Source organism: Salarias fasciatus, chromosome 17, assembly GCF_902148845.1.
Source record: "Salarias fasciatus chromosome 17, fSalaFa1.1, whole genome shotgun sequence".
Lineage (NCBI taxonomy): Eukaryota > Metazoa > Chordata > Actinopteri > Blenniiformes > Blenniidae > Salarias > Salarias fasciatus.
The window spans coordinates 3,578,323-3,602,740 of NC_043761.1; the positions used below are offsets into that span (position 1 = coordinate 3,578,323).

At 47.3% G+C, this 24,418-nt stretch overlaps 2 protein-coding genes across 2 annotated transcripts; one reads left to right on the forward strand and one right to left on the reverse strand.

The window, feature by feature from the left end:
- Position 1: 1 nt before the first annotated feature.
- On the reverse strand, positions 2–4,462 carry LOC115403945 (endoplasmic reticulum-Golgi intermediate compartment protein 2-like). The gene is made up of 14 exons (XM_030113025.1): positions 4,377–4,462; positions 3,577–3,725; positions 3,397–3,505; positions 3,268–3,314; positions 3,125–3,192; positions 2,998–3,038; positions 2,789–2,890; positions 2,588–2,683; positions 2,461–2,516; positions 2,222–2,320; positions 1,439–1,536; positions 1,189–1,351; positions 956–1,035; positions 2–838 (listed from the first exon to the last, which is right to left on the reverse strand). Exons 2-14 carry the CDS (start codon positions 3,680–3,682, stop codon positions 761–763), a joined length of 1,143 nt encoding a protein of 380 aa, XP_029968885.1. The 5' UTR covers positions 3,683–3,725; positions 4,377–4,462; the 3' UTR covers positions 2–760.
- Positions 4,463–6,389: 1,927 nt separating this feature from the next.
- kdm7aa (lysine (K)-specific demethylase 7Aa) lies at positions 6,390–23,299 on the forward strand. Its single transcript, XM_030113023.1, has 18 exons — positions 6,390–6,497; positions 13,219–13,304; positions 14,266–14,383; positions 14,600–14,760; positions 16,662–16,803; positions 17,618–17,804; positions 17,973–18,135; positions 19,492–19,579; positions 19,670–19,776; positions 19,910–20,001; positions 20,098–20,184; positions 20,268–20,519; positions 20,633–20,760; positions 20,863–20,969; positions 21,058–21,152; positions 21,235–21,395; positions 21,481–21,821; positions 21,916–23,299. The coding sequence occupies exons 1-18, from the start codon at positions 6,400–6,402 to the stop codon at positions 22,002–22,004; spliced, it is 2,502 nt and encodes an 833-aa protein (XP_029968883.1). The 5' UTR covers positions 6,390–6,399; the 3' UTR covers positions 22,005–23,299.
- The last annotated feature ends 1,119 nt before the right edge of the window (positions 23,300–24,418 follow it).

A 24,418-nucleotide genomic window follows, 5' to 3' on the forward strand; every position in this document is an offset into this window, starting at 1 on the left:
CTGCTTGGCAAAAACTGAAATAAACTAGAAAAGAAGGAAACACTTTGTCCTTTAAACGTTTCTTCTTCGATTTAATTCTGCCATAAGCAGCGCGGCTCTCGTCGCTTCTCGGAGCTAAACTTGGAGAACAAGTTTAATTTTAAATGCTAATAATACATCAGCATGTGCGATCTGAGCTTTCATGGAAATTTCGCCTTAAAGAACGAAAATGTGGTTACACTGATCACATCATCATCGAATCCTTTAAGGTGACAACACCAGATTATCAGACAGCTTTACATCTTTAATGGCAGTGAAACGCATTTTACAGTCGAAATAAATAAAAATGAAGCGATCTCAGTTAAACCACGGATCCTGCTGGATGACAAAACACTGACATTTTATAGAAATATCTGAACTCTTGTGTTATGTTTTCTTTTTTTGTTTGTATTTGTGCTGATTTTAGAAACCTGAGCTGAAGAATGAACTCTAACCGCTGACATGTTGCAGGAGTGGATGTAACTAATCACACACACATTACTGTTAAATGACGTTTTGGGGACGAGAGGAGAGAATTCTTTTCAGAAAACCTACATAGCAGCAGAGAAACCTTCATTATGGCTTACAATATTTAAGTTCTTGTATTTGTTACGTGGGTGTGGATCGCTGTAGTCCCAGGTTCAGCCCCGTTTACACATTTCAAGTGAAATATTGAAGTAAATAAGATGAGAATCACTGGGCGTGATGAGTTTTCTGTGACTTTCTGATGAGGCCAGGATGTTTAAAGCTGCTCCTGGTCCAGCAGAGGAGTCTGGTGGTGGTTCAGGTTGTTGGTCTGCTGCTGCTGAAGCTGCACATCCTGCAACAGGTGGAACTGGAGTCGGTCTTTCTGCATGTTTTCACACAGAGACGACTCTTTTCTTATGAATTCTGTTCAGGATAATTCACAAAAGGAAACACGGCAGTGAGGATTTACCTCTCTGGGCCTGTAGGCTCCAAGCTTGAAGCGGCAGCAGATGAGTTCGAAACAAAATCCAACGAGGCTGTGAAGCATCCCTTTAAAGAGAGAGGGAGGAGAAACTGGATTACAACAAATCCAATAATCTAATGTGTCAGGACCTGTTCATGATCCGAGCGACTCTTCCTTTTTCTCTTAACTCTGTCGTACGATCTGTACGACTCCTGAAAGCCTGACCGCAGCCGACTCGCCTGTCGTGGAGAAAATCCCGCCGACGATCCCACACAGCCGCACCAGGAACTTCCAGAGCGGCATGTGCTGCTCGCTGACCGTCACCATCAGGGAGCTGGTGTCGTACTTGATGAAGATGCCGGAGACGCCGTGGCTGCCCGCCGCGTGGTTGATCACCCGCTCCTTCCAGACAGACAGACGGCACGGCGGTCAGTATCCACCCTGATCCACCCGCCCAGAACCTCGGGCCCTCCCGGGGGCGCCGCTCACCCGCTCGGTCACAGAGAACTGGTGCGTGTCCGCAGAGATCCTGTACGTGTTCAGCCGGGTCGGCACCACCGTGATGAAGTACTGGAACATCTGGTTATCTGCAGCCAAGAAACGAGGGTAAGGGTTCAGACTGCAGCAGAACAAAACCAAAAAGATGCAGAAATATTCCTGAATATAAAATTACGACAACCTCAACATAAAAGCAAGTTTAAGGACACTTTCAGGTACAAAAATAATGTTTCTACAAACTTTGAGGCTAATGCTAATTCGCTAGCTTTCATGGCAGCATCACTGATTTCTCAGCTCGAGTTTCAATTTTGTGTTTTATCTGTTGAAACGTCAGTGTTTTCTTTGGAATTTTTACTATTTGCTTGTTGGACCGGATTGGAGCCTCTTTCCGGCCGGTTCTGGCCCACGGGTCTTATGTTTGACACCCACGATCTAGATTTAATAAAACCCTTGACGACTTTACTTTTCTGGGATTCATCTAAAGTGAGTTCTTAAACTCAATTATTACATTTAAATGTCACTTTTGCCAAGAAACGGTTCAAAAACATGTTTTCCTCTGCTGTGGTTCGTTACCGGTGCCTCCGAATCGCTCCCAGTGCAGAAGAAGCTTCATCCGTCAAAAAACTACTTAACAGTGATCGTCCGAGGTGAGCCGAGGACCGACAGAGTCCAAGTCCAAACACGTGGTTAATTCTGCAGGGAGCACTCCTCAGTCGTTCCTGAGCAGCAAAGCGCTCCATCAGGACTTTTATCTGCTGAATTACAGTAACTTACTGTTGTGGGTGATTTTCTCGGTGCCGTCCAGAGGATTGATGATGCCCGGTACCTCCTCCCCGAAAGACAAATGGTCGATGCGGTGGGAGAAGTTGTACGCTGTGATTGCAAAAAGGAAAAAGAAGCGGCTCGGCTACATCTGTGCTGATGGTTTAACGCTATAATGAAGAAGCATAACACGTCCAGCGTGGAGGATTTATGGAGCTGCGTTCAGATGGAAGTAAATTCATTCAACTTACTGTCATGGCTGACAAAAGCTGCAATGTGTGCGTGACCCTGAGGATGGTGAATGGGCCTGGAGAAGACAAAACCGCGCTGTGAGGATCAGAAACGACGAAATCGGGATTTTCATCTTCACGCCCTTACTTTCCCACTGTGATGTGCAAGTTTCCCGCCACCTTGTTGACGTAGACGTGTCCGTGGATCCTGCAGGCGCTGAGCGGCTCCAGAGAGACGTCCTCTCTGCTCACAGACAGGTTTTGTCAAGCTTCCCACCACTGACTGACACTGTTTATTACTGTTGTTTGTTTCACTTTGTTTTTTCACAAACTGTGTTTCCAGGCTGACCGTGGAGGCAGAGCGGTCGGGGAGCCTTTGAGCAGGGTTTTGTACAGCACCTCCTGCAGAGCGTGCTCCTCTCGCAGTCTGCTCTGGACGAGAAGCAGCGTCCTGCAGGACAAATAGCAGAAAAGACGATGAGGTAAAATGACCCTAACTGATGCTGGAAACCTGATTAAACTGAATTTAAAACCCAAAAATGGAATAAAAGTCCTCACCGTTGCCAGAGTCTCTGCTGAGGGGTCAGTTCATAGATGACCTGGTCGGACAGGTAAAGACAGAAGATGAAGATCAGAGAACAGCTGAAGGCGGAGTGAAACGTGGAGTGTCGCTGCCGGGGCTCACAGGCTCGTACTGCAGGCCGTTGGAGGTGATCATCGTCTCAGCCAGGTCCAGAATGTCTGCGCCCACATCTGCTCGACCGAAACACAACCTGAGGTTATATCACTTTAACCTGCAGGGACTGAGCTCCGAGCTGGAATACTCACGCTGGCATTTCATGGCGACCGTAATGTCAATGTTGATTCTCAGCTTGCTGTAATGAGGGGAGGAAAACAAAAAGACAATTCCATCACTTTACAGTTTTTAAATTAAACAAATTTTAACGAATAGCTTACCTGGAAAAGTCTTTGTCAACTGCGTATTCGTACTTCATCCAAGTGTCTCGATAAACGAAGAATTCGAGGACAGCCAGAAGCGCCATGGCACTAAAAGCGATGAGGGACACTGCAGCACAGCAGCAGGTCAAGAGTCGGTTCAGCTGTTAAGCTGAGTTTATCCTCCAGAGTCGTTCTCACCCGTCCCTCCTGACGCCGACGTCTCCACGTAGCTCTCCGACACCTTGGGGAAGGCGTCCAGCTCCTTCACCAGGCTCAGGGCTTTCCTTCTGGACACGCGCCTCATCTTCAGGCTCCGGTGTGAGCGAGCCGACCTGCTCCAGCTCCAGCTCCAGCGAGTGAACGGAGAAAACACCAGATTATTCAGCCCCCATCATATATTCTCAGCTCATCTTCTCAGGTTTATTATGTAACACCAATGTCAACGTATATGAACATCTGCCATACTACAATATAAATGCATTTTAAAGGTCAAGACATTTTGAGAGAACAATGCATTTTTTAATTAAAAAAAAAACAAATTGGTAATAACTTTTCACCAAGCCAAAATGAAAAAAAGATCTATCCATCCTTCTAGATAGATGTAATATAATTGGTTACATTGATTTTGTTTTATTACCAATAACTTTATTTATTCGTATAATATATTACTAATTTTATAACATTAGCTATTAAAGTAGATAATCTGAGGTGTTGCCCATCCATCACATAGATAATTTCAATTTATGTAACCAGAATGAATGAGAACTGAAATATTTAGATTTCTTCACCTACCACGGTAATGGTGAAAGTATCACATCACACATTAACAGATGATTGCACACACCAAAAAATTAAGATAAAATCTGAATGTAAACTGTTTTTATTAATAATCCAGATGTTTTCTGTGCGAAGACGCCACCTGATGACTGATAGCGGTATTATTAAGACCTGACAGCTGCGTTAATCGATAAAGCATCGTCTGCGATGATTCCTCTCACCTCTTATCATGAATTCAGCCGCTGAATTGCAGCTCAGCGCCTCTGAGGGCTGAACTCCTCCTGCAGGTGCCGGACTGAGGACTCCATGATCCCCGACGCGAAGCAGGCGCCGTGCGTCGTGACGTCCGCGGTGCGCCACGACGTGCGCGCCCGAGTTGTCGTGAGCGCGCAAGGAGTGATTTTACCTCTGAGTCGGGAGGTGGCGCTTTTATACTAAAATACAACACTCCGTTCAATTAAATCTGGACGAATATTCGTTTTCAGGTATTTCAGAAGCCATTTATTCGCAGCGAAATAACTAGAAATTAGAAAAAAATACGTTTTGATATTTACAGGGTAATGTGTATATATACATTTTATTGTTGCAGAATCCACATTATTTGCCACAGCAGTGACAAATATTTTTCCAGGGGTCTAGGAAAGTTAAAAAAAAGAGTAATTTATCATATCGTCAGTCTTTTAATACAAGGGAAATATCTACATTCTGTGTTTGTTGCTCTATGAGTTCTAATATTTCTATATCACTCCAATCTTCAACCATCTGAAATCTAAATGTCATGCAAAATCTCATAAACTCTGTCACTTTTAATGATTTTTTTAAAATTTTTTTTTTTATTTAAAAGTACAGATATTTGCCTGTTTCTGCAGCGCCTTTGCAACTTCCTTCCATCCCCTGTGAGAAAAAGTACTGCTAACCTCCACTTTTAGGGGATAATTAGCTCCAGAAATGACTGTTTATATGCATCCTGAGTGGGTCTGCAGGGAGACAAACCTTCATGTCTAGAAATGGCAATGATGTCCAACAACTAAGTGCTGCAGGCTGTGATGATCATGCAAAAAGGAACAAGGGGGGGAGTTTACGTCTTAAGAGTGAAAAAATGCATCAAAGCAGTGAAACCAGCATGACATCTGCAGGCTGGGTCGCATGTGTCCTGTGTGCACCGAGAGCTCAGGAGCCTCTGCATGCATCAAGGCTGCTTGCCTATGCAGAGCAGCACAGATGGGCCTGTGGGGGGATGGGTGCTGTCAGCTCTCAGATCAAGCCGTGGATCGGTGGTCCCATTGCTATTCTGCACACAGGCACGTAGGGTATGTCAGACATGCTCCATGGAGACATACCAAGGCTGGATTTTGTGTATTGAGCCTTTTTGTGGGCCACTGAAGTGTTTCAGTTGGAACTGCTTGCTCAAAGTCTCCTACTGTGCTGATGTTTAGAAGTGGTTTGTGTGGCACATTTTTGCTTTTCTTTTCTTTGAATTAAATCAGCCATGTTGCAGTTTAGTCACAGATCACTGCTGATGCTGCAGAAATGAGCTGAGCAACTCACTGCTGGATGGTGTTTGTATGTACGTTGCTCTCATGCAACTAATAAATCCCCTCATTATTTACATGAAATACACACTTCATATATTTCAAATACTTCATAAATCCATGCATAGAGACAATAATTCAATGCATGTCTGCATATTATGAAAATATGCAGTTAATTATTTGACTGTTTCTAATATGGTTTCAAAACTTTTTTGCACATAATGAGATTTACATTCAATTTTAATCATATTTTGTATTTCCCCAGTAATAAAGTCATTGTTATTATTTTTTATTCAGTGAAGCATTTAAGGGTTTTATAAGAATGCTTCAGCTTGGATGAATTATACATTAAACAATATTTTATTTATTTATTTTTGGAACACAAATTTATGTTCCCTAATTTATCTGATTGCGAGCTTCATTAAAATGTCCGTTATGTCAGATTAACGGATTATTTCAGATGATCAAACTGTGAAATTGATTAAAAAGTCCGTTTTGTCTCAGTTTTTTTGAGCGCTTTGTACTTTTTATTGTTGTTTTTTTTTTTTCACACAGCCCACGTGAAAACAAATAATTTGGGGCGTGACGTCAGAGGTGGGATCGCCTCGAATGGCGGCTCTTCGGCCACAGTCGGCTCCTCCTCGTGCGTTTCCGGACGCCGAGTTAAATCCCCGCCCGCTTCATTCCTGCGTTGTTTGGGGACAGTAGGAAGATGGCGGCGGCCCCGCTGTACTGTGTCTGCCGGCAGCCCTACGATGTAAGCCGGTTTATGATCGAGTGTGACATCTGTAAGGACTGGTTTCACGGCAGGTATGTGGGTTATTTTCTCACTCCGCGGCGCGGTTTACTGAAAGGGGCGAACACGACGTGTATATGAAGGGAAGGCGACGTTTCTCTGAGCGGCGTTCAGCGGTGGCTAACTTAGCTTGCTAGCGCTAGCGGTGGGCGACGGGGCTTTTAAAACCTCTATTGACACGACTCCCTGAGCGAAAGTGGGCTCTCTCATCTTTTCAAACCACTTCAGATCACTTCATTCCTCTATAAGTCAAGTGAAAATCCACAGCACAGACCTCACACACCTAATTGTAAATTTATCGTAGCAGATTTATTTAGCTATTCGGGTCTAAGAGGGTTTTAAAGCTCTGTCAGTAAACGCGAAAGCTGGCCTGGGTCGTTGTGAAATATCAAACCAGCGTGTTTGCCTTTCCTCATATTCTCTAGAATTGGGACTTAAATGTAGTTTTCGCTGGGATTTACTGAATCGGGAGCCAACTCAGTCAGCCGCTGTCTTACAGAGTCCAGGCTCGGTATCTGGCTCACTAAGTCGGGTTATTCAAGGTAAAGATAACCCATGCCAACATTTCTGAGTACTTTGAACACTCTTGCATAACAGTCAGTTCAGAAACAACTCCAGCCTGCCTGGACACGGTCTGTGTTAGGTTTTGTTGTAGCTGCAGAACGACAAGTGCTTATTTTGTAATCGCAGGAAATTAAATCTGTGTGTAAATTGAGGTTTTTGCTCGTGTTGTTGTTGTAACTGGCACACTCTGTTTGGGAAGTGAATGGCGGTGAACAACGAGCTTGTTGTGGTGGTGGCTTTTTTTTTGATTGACAGCTTGAGAAATTTAAATCCCCCGTCCGGGCTCAGGAGCCACATGGTCAGAGGCCCCTAGCGGTGGAATGTGGGATTATTAGAAGGCACCAGGCATGCTCATGTCCCTGGATTGCCTGTGGTGTGTTTTGTCCTATTTCCCCCCGTTTCCTTTTTTTTTTTTTTTTCCTTTACGTCCTGTCCTTTCACTGATCGTAAGTGGGTCGCCGCTGTTACAGATGCTTTCATGATTCATGCTGTGAGTGGGTGGCAGCTGTCAAGACCATGACAGAACTTCTGTTGTTGTGTAATGCAATCCTGTGATGTGCGTCTTTGTGGATGTTGCCCAAAATGTCAGATTCCAGTCATAAATACCGTGGTCTACATCCGGTATTGTGATGTAACATGAGGCAATATCTCTTTGGAGGCTTGTGCGTATTATTCTTGCATTAAGATCCTCGGGTCTAACTTCTCTTTGTGGAATTTTTAAGTCTCCAGCAACGTTTTGTCATTGGGATCACAACCTAATCTGATACACATTTTCAAATTGTATGTTTTTGCGCAACTTTTTTTTTCCAATGACGTTCCAAGACGGATGTTGGACATACCCCGTTTGTGATCTTCTCGATCAGTGTGTGGGCGCATCTCCACAGCAACAGTTTACGAATACAATAATCTGTTTTTTTGCTCATGTTGAAATGACGGAAGCTGTTGCGTAACCACTTTAGGGTGCTGCCAAAAAACTTGGCAGCCAGAACTTGCGGCATAGCCAAGCCAAAAAAGACTGGCTGTGTGTCATGCGCCGGCAAGAAAAGGAACAAACGTTGGAGCTTCCCCCATTGATGACTAATAAGCAGATACACTCACATTTCCAGCCTCTTTCCCACGAGGGAGGCCAGGAGGAAAGGGATTTCTCTGGCTGGTGGATGATGGCACGCCGGTGGAGTGGAAAAAGAGAGGAGCTCAGCCTCCCGGCGCCTGTGTGTCAGTGTGTTGGCTGAGTGTCCTGTTTTCTTTCACCTGTATCGCTGAGGTTTTCAGTACGGAGTGCTGCCTGGGACTTCAATGGGTGGAGGATGTGGACAATCAGAAATGTGTTTGGTGTGGAAAGAGGAAAAATGTGCATCAATCAGAACCTCACGTGTGACGTTCTCCATCTCAGATTTTACGGAATATACCTCTCGAAATGAAATGCCAACACAACTTTTTTAAAACGCTGCTACTGAACATGTCCGCTACGGTCCTAGTAAATAGTTCTCCTGCGCATGCGTGAGTAGATGGACAATACCAGTGTCGGACTCCAGAGTATCATGACTCCCAGTTCAGACTCTCCAGGGACTTGGTTTATTGTTGAGACTCACCTGTAACAGCAATCCAACTTCATCGTCACTCCACACAATGTCTGTGTCCTCACCAACGTTGATGCTTGCAGCTCTCTGCACTTGTGTGTGTGGCTTCATTCACAACCAGCAGCACCCACTCGTGACCCTACACGCTGACTAGATTGTTTTCAGCATTTTTGCCATTTCTGTGTAAACAGACATTGCTGTAAATATGTAGATGTTTCTGAAGCAAAAATGTTAAAATAATACGTTGTCACTTGAAATGTGCTCGTGTAAATGAGGTCTAGACGTGTACGCGGTGGCAGCATCACTCAGCCAATGTCAGTCTTTCTGTTTACATGGCCGTCCTTGTTTGATTGATCATAACATAAAAGACTAGCACAAGAAGTTAATCCTCAAAGTTCTCAAATGTTTTTGCTTTTTTTTTTTTCCCAATAGATAGTTTGGTAGCTTTTATATTTTTGTAGAATTAACGTCACTTTTAGTAACCCTTAAACCAACAGTCTCCCTAAATGTATCCACATTTTTGGGAGCAGATTGGTCGTTATTACTGTTGAGACTCTGTGTTTCTCTTTCGCTCTCGCTGACCCCTTTGCTTTATTTTCCTGCCCCTTTTTGAGTTTGTCCCCAGGTGCAGTAACATGACCCTTAAGGACTCTGACCAACACTAAAACCCACGATCAGATATTGGGCTCAGATTACAAAAACTAGTTTGACCCGTGTCGTTTGTAATTTCGAGCCTCGCCTAATTGCGTGACCCGCTTCTGTAAACAGATTGTTTCCAGCCTCTTAGCTGCCAACTTACTCAGCATCCTCAGTAGGTCGGGTCAGACCGCTGTGTAGGTGCGGGGCACGCGGTTCAGCCCATTGTCTGGCTCACGTATGAGCAGTGGGGGCGATGACAGACTGGCGGAGCTGGATGGGACAGAGGGAATGATTGATGGGAACTCCGGCAAGCCAAGTTCAATGCACGATCTGTCAATGTCGCACGGCCCGTGAGCACACTAAAGAGAGATGGATGGCCTCGACGGAGTGCCTTTTTATGTTTATGCTATAGAGCTGGATGTGTGGAAGGAGGTTTTTTTGAAACTGCTGTTGTCCATAACTGTGATCGTCTATTTAGATGTCGGATCAGTTAATTGGCTGAATTAAAGTGCAGCCACATTGCTCCTGTTAAAGGCAATGTTTACATTCATTAGCATGGCCGTCTCTCGGGAGCATGGAGCCTGCATTACTTTGAGCTTGATCAATACTGGATTAGAGGTCAACAACCTCGGATATGGATTTCCAGTCAATTTGAATTATGACATTAAAGACATAGTTCAGCCACAGAGTTCAAAATTGGTTTGTCCTATCAAAGTCAAATCAGTGGTGCACCGTCGGCTCTGGTTCAAAATGTAATTAAATGTGGAAAACGTCAGTGAGGAGGTGATTTTATTTACTAGGATGTATCATACCATACCAGCTTGTTGTGCTCCCCTGTAAAGGTAAAATGCCTCATTTTTGTTTTAGAAACACAACAACCAACTGATTAATTGAGAAAAGTCACCAACAGATTAATCATTAATGAAAACGCCCATTAGCTGCAATTTTATGCTTTCTTTGCTTATCTACAAGTGCAAACACAGGAGTGTAGGCTTTGTTTGTTTGGTGACTTCTGACTGGGTTAGTACCGCCGCTTCAGACAGTCTCAAGACTGATGACTTTGGAGCTTTATGGGGCGCTGGGGGACGACCACGCTTAGAAGACGTGTGAAAACAGAGCCGCAGCACCAGGAGCCTGGAGGCAGCTCGACGTGCACCAAAACAATTAGGCTGTTAAAACTCCCTGGGGCTCCGTGACACCCCATAAACAACAAAGTGATCCTCTTTTTTTGTTGTTTACCAGCTGACGGCAGAGAGAGTCTCTTCAAGCTGTAACCGCTGCAGGGATGTTGTGTTGCTTTTACGGCTGGCGAGCCGACGTGATTTAACCGGCGAGGCCAGAATGACAGATCCTTATCCATCTGTCAGGGCTCAGTGGCTCGTACTGCTGTCCAAGCCCGGCTCTGTTTATGTAAGCTCTTGGCTGCATGCATGAGGGGGGGGAGAAACGGGGAGCCGGAGGAGTCAGGTGGTCCTCCGGGGTAGACGGGGATAGCCAGGTGTGTTTAACTGCCCTCATCTCCTCTCCATCTTCATCTCCACCGCCCATCCGTTAGGGATCTGCCAGCTCCCTGATGTAGGCGTGTCGCCACCCCATGCAGAGGGGTTATTTAGAGCTTAAAATAATGGGGATGCCCGCCTCCAGCCTTTGTGTTTTTGCAGTGATCACCGAGGACAATGAACCCCTCACAGTGCATGGACTAATGAATAAGCCCTCTCACTCACACAGGAAGGAGGCCCTTGATGAGAGGAAGTGGGGAGAGAGGGGCTGTTGATGGCAAGGGGCTTAGCCAAGTACACACATCTCATCTCATTCAGGAAGGCAAGTTCAGCTCAGTGATTTGCGGGACCTACCTCCTGTCAGAGCGAGATTTATCTCCTTCACGGGACGTTCCAGCTGGACTCTGTGACTTTATGTTGACGTCCTGCGGCTCACAACAACAAATCAAGTCCTTAAGATGAAAAAAAAAAAAAAAACACCCCGTAGTACGCAATCTGATGGCAAGTCGATGGAGTTCACTTCAGTTCACCCACCAGCTCTGCACTGATGCAATCCATCACCAAGCCTGAGCAAGGCAGGAAGTACTTGGACTTCTTTTTTTTATTTTTTGAAGCCGTTTTCTCCGTGATAGTCTTTACGGGCTCACGTGCCTCATCGAGGAGTAATCATTACAGGTGACACGCACGCTGAGTCAGGCCTGCGTTTGTGGCACAGTGCCCTGGTTTCACCCTAAAGCTCAGACTCCAGATGAGAGGAGCACAGGAGGGACAAGCCCACCGCAGAACTGCCACATGCTGGAGCAGAGATTCCTGATGCATGAGCTGCGCCGAGTCATCCAGCCAAGCTCTGCACACTGTTATTGTTGGTCATCCGCTCGCTCACGTGCAGCAGCAGGAGAGCTTCTCCCAGCTCTTCCTGGGTTCTTTTCATGATCCCACGTTTGTCTCCGAAGTACATCATTACTATAGCAAATTATTTCATTGTATTTGTTGGGAAATTCTGAGGTTTTTACAGCCTGATACAAGCTTTATCTGCATTCAAACCGGTGTTTTCTGTGCAGTCCATTCCAGCTGACGTTATCTGTGATAATCTGGTCAGAGGGGGCTACTCTAGATATCCTGTTTGTGCACCAGGGTGATTGGGGGGGGGGGGGGGGGGGGGGGGGGGGGGGGCTGCACTCGCACGAGTGCTCCACTTCCTGATGAGTTAATGGCCCTCGGCTTTATTTCCTTTACAGTTTCCTGCAATTCCTCCCAGATCAAAGCTGATAGTGGGCCGCGGTCAGCTGCGCTGCTCCTGCAGGATTTCACCTTTTAGAGCACCAAACACCCCGTTTCTCTTGTGATTGCTCGGAGCCCATTTGAAACCCACCTCTTAAGAGCTCAGAGCAAGAATGGAGCATTTTGACAGGTTTTGCTTCACTTTGGATTGCAGCCCATTTAAGAACACTTCTGTCCTTTTAAAACATTAAAGAGAACTTCCACTTCCAGTGGTCACGAAACCCGTGAAAACCACAAAAAGCCTCTGGGGGCAGTGTGAGGTGTGTCCAAAGAGGTAATTGTGTCTAAAACGCGGCTTACACAACATTTTCAGGGCAAACTGAAAATCTGAACCTATCTTGACTTCAAAATCCACGACACCAACTCGAGGCACATCACTGCACTTTCTACTTTTCATCCAGTCATATTTGTTTGCAGTCTTTACCAAGACTTCCTCATCTGCACGTGTCAACTTTCACAAACATAAACTATTATTTTAATGTCAAAACATGGCCGTAGATGAAGACTCTCTTGATCTACATAAAAGAAGATTTTGCTGAGCATTTTCTGTGTCTTTGGCCAAAAAGTGAGTTTTTTTTTTTCTATAATGTTTGAAACAACACTCATATTACAGTATTTTCTAAACATTCAGTCCACCACCAAAACAAATGTAAGACGTGAAATCAGAAACAGAAATATACCGAGCAGAAATATATCTCACAGTGCTGCCGTGCCGAGGGACGGGTCTGGCGTGCACCAGAGGAACGGTGTCGGTGCCCGTGACTCTACTGACACTGTTTCTAATCCATCAGCTTTATTAGTGTTAATATGGCACAATGAATCCCTCTGCAGCGCCAAGTGTGTTCTCATTCAGTGTCAGATTGCGGCAATAGTAATAAAGCTAAAGGTCCTGCTTGTGCCATTGCATAACCTTAAGTTTGAAGTTTCAGTTTGGCAATAGTAAAACGATTATCAAACAATTAAAGTTAATGTCTTGTAGATATATCGAGTGCTGTGTTATCTCACTGCTTCTGTGACGCTGAATGTTGGATCGGATTAAGAAATGGAAAAAGAAGACATCCCCAACTGAACTGCTCACGTCGGAAATGACCAGAACAGTGTTGTACCTTTCGGAGCCGACTGTCGGATTGTTATTCATCCCTCTGACTGTTTTGTCCTGTCTGTGTCTCCAGCTGTGTGCAGGTCGAGGAGCATCAGGCTGTGGATATCGATGTTTACCACTGTCCCAACTGTGACGTCCTTCATGGACCCTCCTTGAGTGAGTGACACCCTCTACCTTCGGTTCAGCGTGTAATCAAGAATGATAAGAACATTGTGTGAAAACGTTTACAACTGAGACACATCGCAAACAATCTAAAACAAGTGAACTAATGATATGATTGTAATGATTTTATTACTGTATCGTCGTATTATGATTGAGTGCCATTATCTTACAAAAGGTGTCTTGTTGTGTTGTTTCTTGTGGTTATTCGCACTGTTGTCGTGTAAACAGACACCCAAAACGCAATCAAAGTTTAACAATTTTAATTGAAAATGTTGTTTAAACAAGTCCTCAGTTGCCTCAAATTAATGCAAAACTTGATACTGTAGTAGAGATAATGTCTTGTACATGTAAAGATAGTGTGTAACTGAAACGCATACCCACTGCGCCGAGTAGTTCACGAGTAGGCTACACTTCCATTCTTCAGTTGTTAATAATGAGACAACAGAAGAATCTTTAGCAGAAATCCACATTTTAAGCTACAATTTAAGAAGGTTGTGCAATTTTTCCTCAAGTTCCATAATATAGAAATAGTTTTCTTTTGCTGTCTTAAATACACCAAAGACAAAAAAGCTGGTCAAACATCGTTGGCTTGATCTTGTACAAGTTTCAATGAGAAGTTCATAAGTGGTTAAAACTCCTTCAGTTTGAACATGAACCTCCTCCGTGGGTTCTCCTGGTTCCCAGTGGGAAACTCTGCTCTCTGCTCAGGCCTGATTGTTGTGTTTGTGGAGGAGGGGCAGGTTTAACCTCTGGGAGCCCCGAGGGCGCACATTAACAGGCTAATTGAATGGTGTCGTAAACCCTGGGCTCCGATTGGCCGAACCTCTCCGTCTCTGAGCCAGGGGTTGAGCGTTCAATTGACAGACTTGTGGAAAGTTGTTGGTGTCATGATGAAATCAGAACGAAACGCCGCCATCAAAGTCAAATGCATGGGGTTTTTTTTTTTCTTTTGCAGTGAAAAAGCGCAACAACTGGCACAGGCATGACTACACAGAGCCGGACGACGGATCCAAGCCGGTGCAGGCCGGCACCTCGGTGTTCGTCAAGAAGCTCCAGAGCAGGACCTTCCCCAGGTACGCAGCGGCTGCTTCTGCTGCGAGTCCGGAGACGGTTCTGTAGAGATCGAGTCTGGACGGAGAGGAACGCTTTATGCTCAGCAAAAAGCTTCTGCAAAGCTGAAGTCTCGCTCTCATTGATCTGCGTTGATTCAACCCGAGGAAGTGAAATAGGTGTTTTTTTAAGGGGGGTTTATTGTGACTGCTCAGAACCTGTTTTGGTCTGGATTTCAGTGGCGAAGAGATCCTGATCCGGATGAAGGGGGAGCAGGTGACCACCCGGTACCTGGAGCGGCACGGCTTCAACTACCCCATCATGGTGACGGAGATGGAGGGCCTGGGCCTCAAGCTGCCCCCGCAGACCTTCTCCGTCAGGAACGTGGAGGAGTACGTGGGTAAGGACGCTCTGAGCGCCCGTCGTGCCGCGCTGATCCCCGGACCGAGCGCCGGAGCGCCAGGCACCTTAGTCTGCTTAAAAGCTAATGAAGCCGGCCAGCGCCGGCCAGCCGAGCGGACGCCGCTCCGCAGGCGCCGTCTGTGTGTCAATATGAGCAGGTTTCCAGGTTCGTGGGGTTTTAACCCACTTATCAGGCATCAGGCGATGGCTGAATGAGTCTTAAACGAGCGACGGCTAAGCTTTCACTGGCCTCTCTGTGACCACTTCGCTCCCTCACTGAAACGGCCTGCCACTTCCCAGCTCCTATTACCGGCCCATTACCAAGCCCGCTGGTGTTTTTATCATTAAGTTCAGATTACAGACTCCCTGTCTCACTTCATCCCTCGCTCCCATGCCCTATTGAGCATTAAGCCCAGGCACAGGTGTTACGATCGGGGGCCGCGGGTCGGGTTACGCTGCTCGCTTGTCGTGAGACAATGGGACAACTGGAGTAAACACCGATGTCCTCTGCGGCCCGGCGGGGTCTCGGTGCGGCCGCCTCGGTGTGTGGTCGAAGGCTGAAGCCGTACCGTGTGACAGGTGTGAGAAAATCTTTGTTTTCTTAGTTCCCGGGTGACACTGCTACGAGCTAAAGCTAATAAGCAGCTGGAAATTACAAGCAGAGCACCGAAATTATTCCAGAGGGGAAAATGCTGCACATTTTCTGGGCACTTCCATACTTCTCTGTACAAAACTATATTTCGGTTCAACATTTGGTGAGATAAGATTTCTAAGTTTAAAGTGTGCTGGTTAAAAAAAACATCAGTGTGTTCTGTCCTTGGGCTTCTCGCTGCTCTTTGATCGACACTCGGTGTGCAGATGAAGCGCTCTTCCTGTCACGTCCTCCGTGTGTTGACTGTGTGGGCTGTGAAACTGTTTGCACAGTGCAAAACAAACGTTTGACCAGGGTTTCTCCTCGCAGCGCGCAGCCGCCTCAAGCAGCTTGGAACAGACGCCGTGCGAGAATGTGGAATGTAAAGGTTAACGGCAGACATCTGCAGGAAATCCGCCAGAAACTGGATTATTCAACATATTGCGTATCGGACACATTTCTTCTGTGCGTTCAATAATAAACATCATAAATCTTGGAGCGCGGCTTTAATTAATGAGCTCTTTAACGCCACTGAGTGTGGTAATCTATCACTGGAGAAGTGGCGGGGCGTCGGGCAGCCCGAGCTGCCTCTCCGGGGCATTTCCAAAGGTTTTCTGCCCCGGCGCTGTGTTTGTTCCTGACAGCCTGCCTCTGCTCCAGCTGTTGTCTGTCATCAGACGCCGGCCAGCTGGGCCTTCAGAGGTGTCTGCCAGTGCAAGTGCATGTTTGTGTGTGTGTGTGTGTGTGAGGCAAATGCGTGCACGGGGTAATAAAAAGGTGTGTGTGGGAGGGGTGTGGGGAAAATACAACAAGCAGCTGCCTTTGCTGCTCACACACACACACACACCCCCGCCCCGGTCCAGCTTCCGGCTCCGCTGTGATTGGTCTGTTCTCACTGCGTCTCCGGCGTCTGTTTTCCGTCTCGCGCGCGTAAACAGAGACGCGGCTTTTGCACACTTGCCCTCTCGATCTGCCTCTCACCTCCACCCACTCCCAGCCGCCCTGTCCTCCAGGGACTGGTGGTCTGAACAGATTGACAGACCCCCCCCTCCACCCCCCCGCAGTACCACGTCGGTGCCAGTTCCCCCTCAGGGCTCGATCACTGAAAGCACTCGGCGATGCCAGCAAGCTGCTGACCCCCGCGACCCCTCCGCCCACGCAGCAGCCAATTAAAAAGTTGGACCCGTCTTGCTCGCTCGCCACCGCCGCCGCTGTGGAGGAACTTCTCCGTCTCACGCCTTGCGTTTTTCCCCTCCCGTCCCGTTCAGGTGGCGACAAAGTCATCGACGTGATCGACGTGGCGCGGCAGGCGGACAGCAAGATGAAGCTGAGCGAGTTCATCAAGTATTTCACCAACCCCCATCGGCCCAAAGTCCTCAACCTCATCAGCCTGGAGTTCTCTGACACCAAGTAAGCCCCGCCCCCGGTTCAACCACCCCGCGGTCAAACACGGTTACTCTTATTTCATTTTAGCTTCAGCAACTCAAAGAAGTCCAAACAAAAAATCCTGAAAAGTTTTCAATGAAGCATTTTAATATCTGAGTTCCTTTTCTTGTCATTTTGAACTCGAGTCTCCTGCTGCTGCTCTTACTGTTGTGTTGTCTGTAACTTTAGATATTTACATGCAGATATCATTCATTTACCAACCCCCTTTCAGGAATTCGGAATTCTAACTGAGCTTTATAATATGCAAAAATTATGTATTTCAGAATTTAATCTGTCATCCATCTGAATTTTTGATTGCTTAATTTTTTTTTCACTTTATTTTGCAGCTTTAAACTACATCACATAGACTTCGTGTATTTATCCTTAAAATGATGCCAAATGTTCCCATTGGTTGTTCTCAGATTAATCTAAACGGCAATATAAATTCTGGAAATGTTGAGATGAAGTTTTATAGTGCTTAAAAGGTCAAAATGAACCAAAATGTTCCGTGATTGCATTAAATGTTTAGTTTTTCTCATTTCCCCTGTTCTATTCCACATTCATCACAACTTTACTTTTTCCAGACCTTGAACTGTGTTGATTAGACGTTTGAATGATTAGTTGGTTCACGGAACAGCTTCAGTTTCTGCAGAAACGATTGAACTGCAAACTAATTTATATCAAAACCCTGATCATTGAGAAGAACTTTCAGCTACACACTGAATCTCAAAGATCTGCTCCCACCCGACCCTTGACCTGGAAGCGCAGGAGAAGCGTAACCTCGCCGTCTCCTCCTCAGGATGTCGAAGTTGGTGGAGGTCCCCGACGTGGCCCAGAAGATGTCCTGGGTGGAGAACTACTGGCCGGACGACTCCTTCTTCCCAAAGCCCTTCGTCCAGAAGTACTGCCTCATGGGGGTCAAGGACAGCTACACGGACTTCCACATAGACTTTGGAGGCACCTCGGTCTGGTATCATGTTCTCTGGGTGAGTGTGTGCAGAGGAGGTGGAGAAACCATTGCTGACTCCAGTGTTCGAACATGTGACGGTTAATCCTGGTCTACAGGTTTACTGACATTTCAAAGAAACACTTTCCTCAAAGTGGGAGGTTGTGTGTATGAAGTGTTTAGTTTATTTTCTCCATGCGTCTCTCAGGGTGAAAAGATCTTCTACCTGATCAAGCCCACCCCCACCAACCTTGCACTATATGAGGCCTGGAGCTCCTCGCCCAATCAGAGCGAAGTCTTCTTTGGGGACAAAGTGGACATGTGCTACAAGTGTGTCGTGCCCCAGGGAGCCACCCTGCTCATCCCTACAGGTCAGCGCGGTTCACCAAAACATGGGAGGGAAGCCAAATGAACGCTTTGACACACACACACACACACACACACACACACACACACGCTCAGCAACAATAGACTATCATCATGATTCCCAGTCCTTATTCTCCTGGAACTTGGAGCTTTTTATAGTTGAAAATCACAGTTATAACAATCAACTGTCATTACAAGCAAACAGCTCCCACTAGTGGCCGCATATTAAAACTACGTTGTGTTCAAAACGTGTAAATGTGAAACTTTTGTTCATCAAAAAGGCCTTTTCTTTTGAAATGTTGTGTAAACAAAGCTGACGACGTGTCTTTAGCTTCAGAAACCCTGGATCTGAGTGCGACTGCTCTCGTTTGGCTATTTGTTGTCGCAGTTCCGTCACCGCAGCCCGGCTGAACCGCCTGCTGCCACCGTCACTGATCTCGTAAAGTTAAAATAATCGTGCCGCACCGAGCTGCTGCCAGGAAAACAGAGCCTTCCCGACGGGCCCCTATCGTTGCCAAAGGAAAATAACAGAGAGGGAATTCCTCCCCGAGCAGCAGCAGTGATGATTCCATTGGAAAGATGAAGAGACAGAGGCCATTATGTAATGAGCTGAAAGGTGGGCTTTTTCCTCGAAGTAGAAGCCTTTGTGGAGGAGATTGGACGGTAAAGAGACGTTTGTGCGGCGTCGCTAACCGAATATGACATGCTCTCATTCACCGAAGTGACGCTGAAGTCAGGCAATTAAACGTCCATCAGGCAGTGAATGGACGGCGTTCCTTCAGTCGGCACGCAGCGAGACAAAGCCGCGCTCGGCCCGTCACGCCGCTGGACGTCCCCCGATCCGTCTTCGGCAGGGGCAGCGGCGTGAAAGGGGGGCCTTCAGGCAGAAAGGGTGCCGAGAGCAGGGAATTAAGCAGGGGGTCAGAGAGCACAGTGGGTCAGTCAGCCGGAGCATTATCAGGCCTGTCCATCAACGTCACACACACACACACACCAACACCAACCCCCGTCCCGACACACACTCTGCTTCCTCTCACTCGAGTGTGTTTCTCCAGTTTGTCTCAATCCACGTCTGAGAGGTTCAGAGCGGCGCTGCTTTAAAAAATAAACATGCGAATCACTTTGTCTTCAGCATTAAACACGTTCAGCAGAATTCTGTTCCTTCAGGATCGTATCATAACTCTTCTTTTCCATGCATATTGTAAACACTAATATTAAATTTAACTTTTATCCATTCTTCTTCATATTCAAACTTTCTTTTCTGGTTATGCTGGAGCAGAGGTTCCTGCAGATGTTTTTCTGTCGTGTTCCTGCGGGACGTTCCACTGAGTGAACGTTCTGTGCTGTGCTGCCCCCTGCAGGCTGGATCCACGGTGTTCTCACCTCTCAGGATTGCATGGCGTTTGGAGGGAACTTCCTTCACAACCTCAATATCGGCATGCAGCTCAGGTGAACACATCGCAGACGCTTCTCCGTCACGTCTGTACTTCTTTTTTTTTTTTCCCCTCATAAGGTCTAAAATAAGACGTTTCTGTTCAGGTGTTATGAAATGGAGCGCCGTCTGAAAACCCCCGACCTCTTCAAGTTTCCGTACTTCGAGGCCATCTGCTGGTATGTGGCCAAGAACCTTCTGGAAATGCTGAAAGGTGAGAATCCACAACAAACTGGAGACGCCGTCAAAGCAGCTTATTTTTAGCTTCAAAACACACGAATAAAATCCCCCAAACGGGATTGCTGCTTGTGAGTCGCTTTCACACGAGACTCTCCGTCTCTTCTCAGAGCTGCGTGAGGACAGCTGTCCGCCGCCGACCTACCTGGTGGACGGAGTCAAGGCTTTAATCGGTGCACTGAAGACTTGGTTGAAGCGAGAGGTGAGAGCCCGGTTAAGGTTACAGAAATGGCCTCATGCCGCCGCCGCCGCCGCCGCCGCTTCGGCAGCAGATAAACGTTGTCTGGTGGATTCACAGGTGACTGAGCCCACCAGCGAGGTACCGGACAACGTCCGGCCCAACCACCTCATCAAGGAGCTGACCAAGGAGATCCGCTACCTGGAGGTAAGGACGGCGCTCCGGCCGCCGCGCCTGTCCTCCGCCTCGGCGTCTGTCTCAACCCACGTCGTCTCGCCACGTCCCTGCAGGAGGAGCCGGCCGGCGGGAACAAGCCCGTGAAAACTCAGGGATGCGGCGTGCCGTCGGGCTCCGGCGGCGGCGGCTGCCCGGCCACCCGCTCCACGCTGGAGAGGCTGTGCCAGGCGCGGCGGGCGCGCCGGGCGGCGCGGCGGCTGAGGGAGCAGCAGCGCCAGGCGCCCAAGGTGCCCTCCAACCTGGACATCCTGGAGCAGCACACCAGGGAGGTGCTGCGGCGGCTGGAGGTGGGGCTGCTGGAGGAGGTGAGCGCCGTGACGGGCGGGGACGGAGAGCTCCACAGAGCATCGCCCACTTCTACAGAAGCGTCTGACAACCAGGTTTTGTGGTGTAAAGCGGCCTTTACTCGTCCCTCCAGGATCCGGCGTTTTGTGCCAAGGTTCACGGGAAGCTGAACAAAGCGTCGACGGCTTCGGCGGCCGCGGCGGCCGAGTCCCTGGAAGACAACCACCTCCGGCTGATGCTGGTCAACGGCAGGATCATCAGGTGAGACGAGAGCAGAGCAGAGCAGCAAGCTGCACGGAAACTCTGGGATGAAGGGGAGAGGAACTTACCGTGTGTGTGTGTGTGTGTGTGGTGCGTACACAGAGACGTGCGGCGCGCCAGCTCCAGTCCGGTGAAGACGGAGAGTGAGGAGCCACCAAAGAGCTGCGTGGACGTGAAGTCGGAGCGGACGGAGGAAGACTCCATCCTCAGTAAGTCTCCACTGAGCCTCCTTCACCCAGAGCTGCAGCAGGAAGGTGACGGTGTGTGTGTGTGTGTGTGTTTGTGTGTGTGTGACAGGGGGTCTGCAGAGGGTGAAGACTGAACTCAGGGAAGACGTCTCGGGACACTCGGGCGTGTCCGACGTGGAGTCAGACAGCGACTGTCCCAGAAGGGTAAGGCTCTCCGTCTCGCCACTAAAGTCGCTTTATTGCTTTAGATTAAATCATTGATTTCTAGCAAATGTCTCGATTGCAGCGCAAAGTTTTGTCGTCGTCCTCTGACGAGGACTCGGAGAGTTCCCAGGAGGAGGAGGAGGAGGAGGAGGAGCAGGACGGCGAGGGGAGGGGCTCAGGGCACACCATCGAGCTGGACCAGTCCGGTCAGACACTCAGGCACCAACACCAACCACTCAAACGGTGAGAAACCGCCTCGGGTCCGGGTCAGAACCGACCCCCGTGTCCTCCTCGCCGTGACTGACGGTTCCGCCGCCGCCTCCCGCAGAGAACGTCCTACCTCACCCAGCACAGAAGAGGCCATTCAGGGGATGCTGTCCATGGCCGGCCTGCTGTGCGCCGCCAAGCCCGAGAAGGCGGCGTCGCCCTGCGGGGAGCCCTGGTGGTCCAGCCCGGACCCGACGGCCCAGCACCCGCACCAGCGCCGCCTGCAGGGCGACAAGAGCCCCATGGACAGCCAGGGCAACAGCAGCGAGGCCTGGGACAATCAGGGGCTGCCCAGCCCCGACACGGACTACCAGTACTGTGACCCCGCCATGTCGCCGCCGCTGCACCCCTCCAAGCGGCACGCCCCCAACCCCCCGCCCATCAGCAATCAGGCCACCAAAGGTTTGGAACCCGCCGCTTTTCAACCAAATGGAAGGTGAAACTTCCGCCACAGCCTGACGCGACTCTCTCTCTCTCTCTCTCTCCTCGTTTTCAGGCAAACGGCCCAAGAAAGGCATGGCCACGGCCAAGCAGAGACTGGGCAAGATCCTGAAGCTCAGCAGACACAGCCGGGTGTTCGTGTGAGGCGCTGCAGGGACACGGCTGTTACCGGACACTGTTGGTGCTGTAGGAATGAGGGAAACGGCGAAGGAAAAAAAAAAATAAAAAATGGAAAAGAAGAAGAAAAGAGGTTTGTGACACTGCCGGGAGGAACCGAAGACACGTCGGATTAAAAGAACACGCTCACTGTGCATGCTTAGGAGAACAGGGTATTTGAAATAAGCAAGCGCACGACTTCACTACAAGCACACGGAAACAGGAGGAAGAGGAGGAAGAGGAGGAGCTCCTGCAGAAAAGAGGCTTTTCTCCTTTTGGTTTCCTGCGGCCCTGGAGGAGGAGGAGGAGGAGGAGGAGGAGGAAGAGGAGCCGAGGACGAGGTGCTACAAGAAGAGCCGGAAAAAGGAAAAAAAAAAAAAAAGAAGATGGTGCTTATCTGTTTGTACTTTTCTCCACTCATGCTTGCCCCCCCACCCCCTCCTCCACCTCCCTCCACCCTCCTCCCCCTTTTATCTCAATCACACCAGCAATAAAGACTCCGAGGAGGAAGAGGAGCACCGAGGTGCAGGAGAACCTCCGCTCGTTTTCAGTAGGAACGATTCAGTCTTCGGCTTAATTTATTTCTCCATTTTATCTGTGATGTTTCTTTTTTTTAAATGGATTCTGAATGATGTATTTATTAATTGACAGAGGTATTGATTTTATTATATTTTCACCTCAACTATCCTGAGGTTTTTTTTTCTCTTCCCCTTTTTAAGATCTTTAACTTTATTATTATTATATTTTGTTTTTTGTTTTTTTTTTGTAAATGTGGATGTTTTCATGTGATCATCTGTCGAGTAGCGGTTTGAACTCCCTCAGTTAGAGTCCGTCTCCATTCAGCTCGGGTTCTGGTGACGGCGCCTTCCAGTTGTCTCAGAAGTTCCAGGTTGTCGTTTCCAGATCAGGCGCTCCAGATTTTTATTTAAGTTCTCAGTTGAAAATTCTTCAACATGTTGTTACAAATTACAATTTTTTTTTTCTCCCTCCGAGACAACTGGAAAGCAGAAGACAAAAAAAAAAAAAAAAAAAAAACACTAAGTATTGTGAGGTGGATCCAAAGGAGTATTGAGATGAGTGAAGTTCTTTCTTTCGTTCTGTCCTTCATGTGGAACGTGCTTCTCAGGGAAAGATGCCATTCATGGACAAAACCTTCAAAGAACCACCGGCTCTCCTCTCCGGGTCAATCACCTCCGCTGGAGATACTGAGCTTCTTTCTTTTTTTAATATATACGGTGGATTTAAAACTTGTAAAAAAAAAAAAAAAAAAAAAAAAAGACAAACAAACTGCGTTTCCACCTTTTGGCTCTCCTCAGTGTTACAGGCTCAGGTGGAGCTGCCGTCACTCCCGACACACACTTCTCACCTCACCGCCACTCGTCTCCTCTAAACTCTCTGCATGTGGTTAGAAAGGAAGCAGACTGGCCTGCAGGCAGGGTTTGTTGTTTTGTTTTTCTGTTTTGTTTTTTTTTTTAGACTTCAGGTTGTGTGTTGGTTCTTTCCGGATTTTTAAATGGCTTATGATTTGAACTATACAGACACTGGCTAACTGTGACACTGTTGATGCATTTTGTTTCTGCATTAAAAAAAAAAGAAAAACAATTGCGTGTAAATAAAACTAATGAAATAATACGTCTTTTCAGCTTATTTCAATTTGAAAATGTTTTATTGTGCATGTACTCCGACTTGCTGAACATTCTGGTTCAGCTGTTTACTTCTGGGAATGGAAAGAGGAAATGCAACTTCATAATCCTGCAGGATTCAATGGTTTAAACTCAGGATTTCACCCAATAGCTCCAACATTTACAATGCACCGTATTGAGGGTTAATGTGTGTTAATGTGTCCATCGCTGAGCCTGAATCGGAGAAAACAGGAGAAGAGCTACAGGATATGAGCTGGGGTTAAGTTAGGTTAAACCTGTTGGTTCTTTTTTAAGCTGTGGAATTTTTTAAATATTTTATTGACAATCGTGATTTAACAAGGACGTAAGTCATTAAGTGGAAAAATTGGCAATTTTTTTTCAGAATTTGTTTAAAAATTGAGGTAAGTAAAGTGTTTTTTATATAATTTTAGGAATGGAGATAATGCTATAGTAAGACCTTCACCTCGTGAAAATTGCAACGTAGTAGATGCAATGACCGAGTTGCCTCTTTTTTATAATCGTTACTAATTTTTTTTGTAGCTTTTCCTTTTTAAATATAAATAATCAAAAGCTTTTTTTCCACTTATTGTAAAATGATACATAAAATTATGTCTTACCTCCTTTTTTTAAATTGAAATAATTTTTTTTCCCTGTAATTGTGTGCCTTAACAGCGCGCGGAAGGCTCGTGCACGCTCGGCCAGACGAAGAGCCGCCATTGCAGTGATGATTTGGCTGACACGCGCTCAGCGTGCACGTGA

Excerpts from the sequence above, each read along its gene's own strand:
- LOC115403945 (XM_030113025.1), bottom strand. The coding sequence starts at position 3,682 with ATGAGGCGCGTGTCCAGAAGGAAAGCCCTGAGCCTGGTGAAGGAGCTG. Across the intron at positions 2,891-2,997 it reads CAGCAGAGACTCTGGCAACG|GACGCTGCTTCTCGTCCAGA; the intron begins GTGAGGACTTTT and ends TTTGTCCTGCAG. Across the intron at positions 2,321-2,460 it reads AGCTTTTGTCAGCCATGACA|CGTACAACTTCTCCCACCGC; the intron begins GTAAGTTGAATG and ends TTGCAATCACAG.
- kdm7aa (XM_030113023.1), top strand. The coding sequence starts at position 6,400 with ATGGCGGCGGCCCCGCTGTACTGTGTCTGCCGGCAGCCCTACGATGTA. Across the intron at positions 20,185-20,267 it reads AGGAGATCCGCTACCTGGAG|GAGGAGCCGGCCGGCGGGAA; the intron begins GTAAGGACGGCG and ends ACGTCCCTGCAG. Across the intron at positions 21,153-21,234 it reads ACAGCGACTGTCCCAGAAGG|CGCAAAGTTTTGTCGTCGTC; the intron begins GTAAGGCTCTCC and ends TCTCGATTGCAG.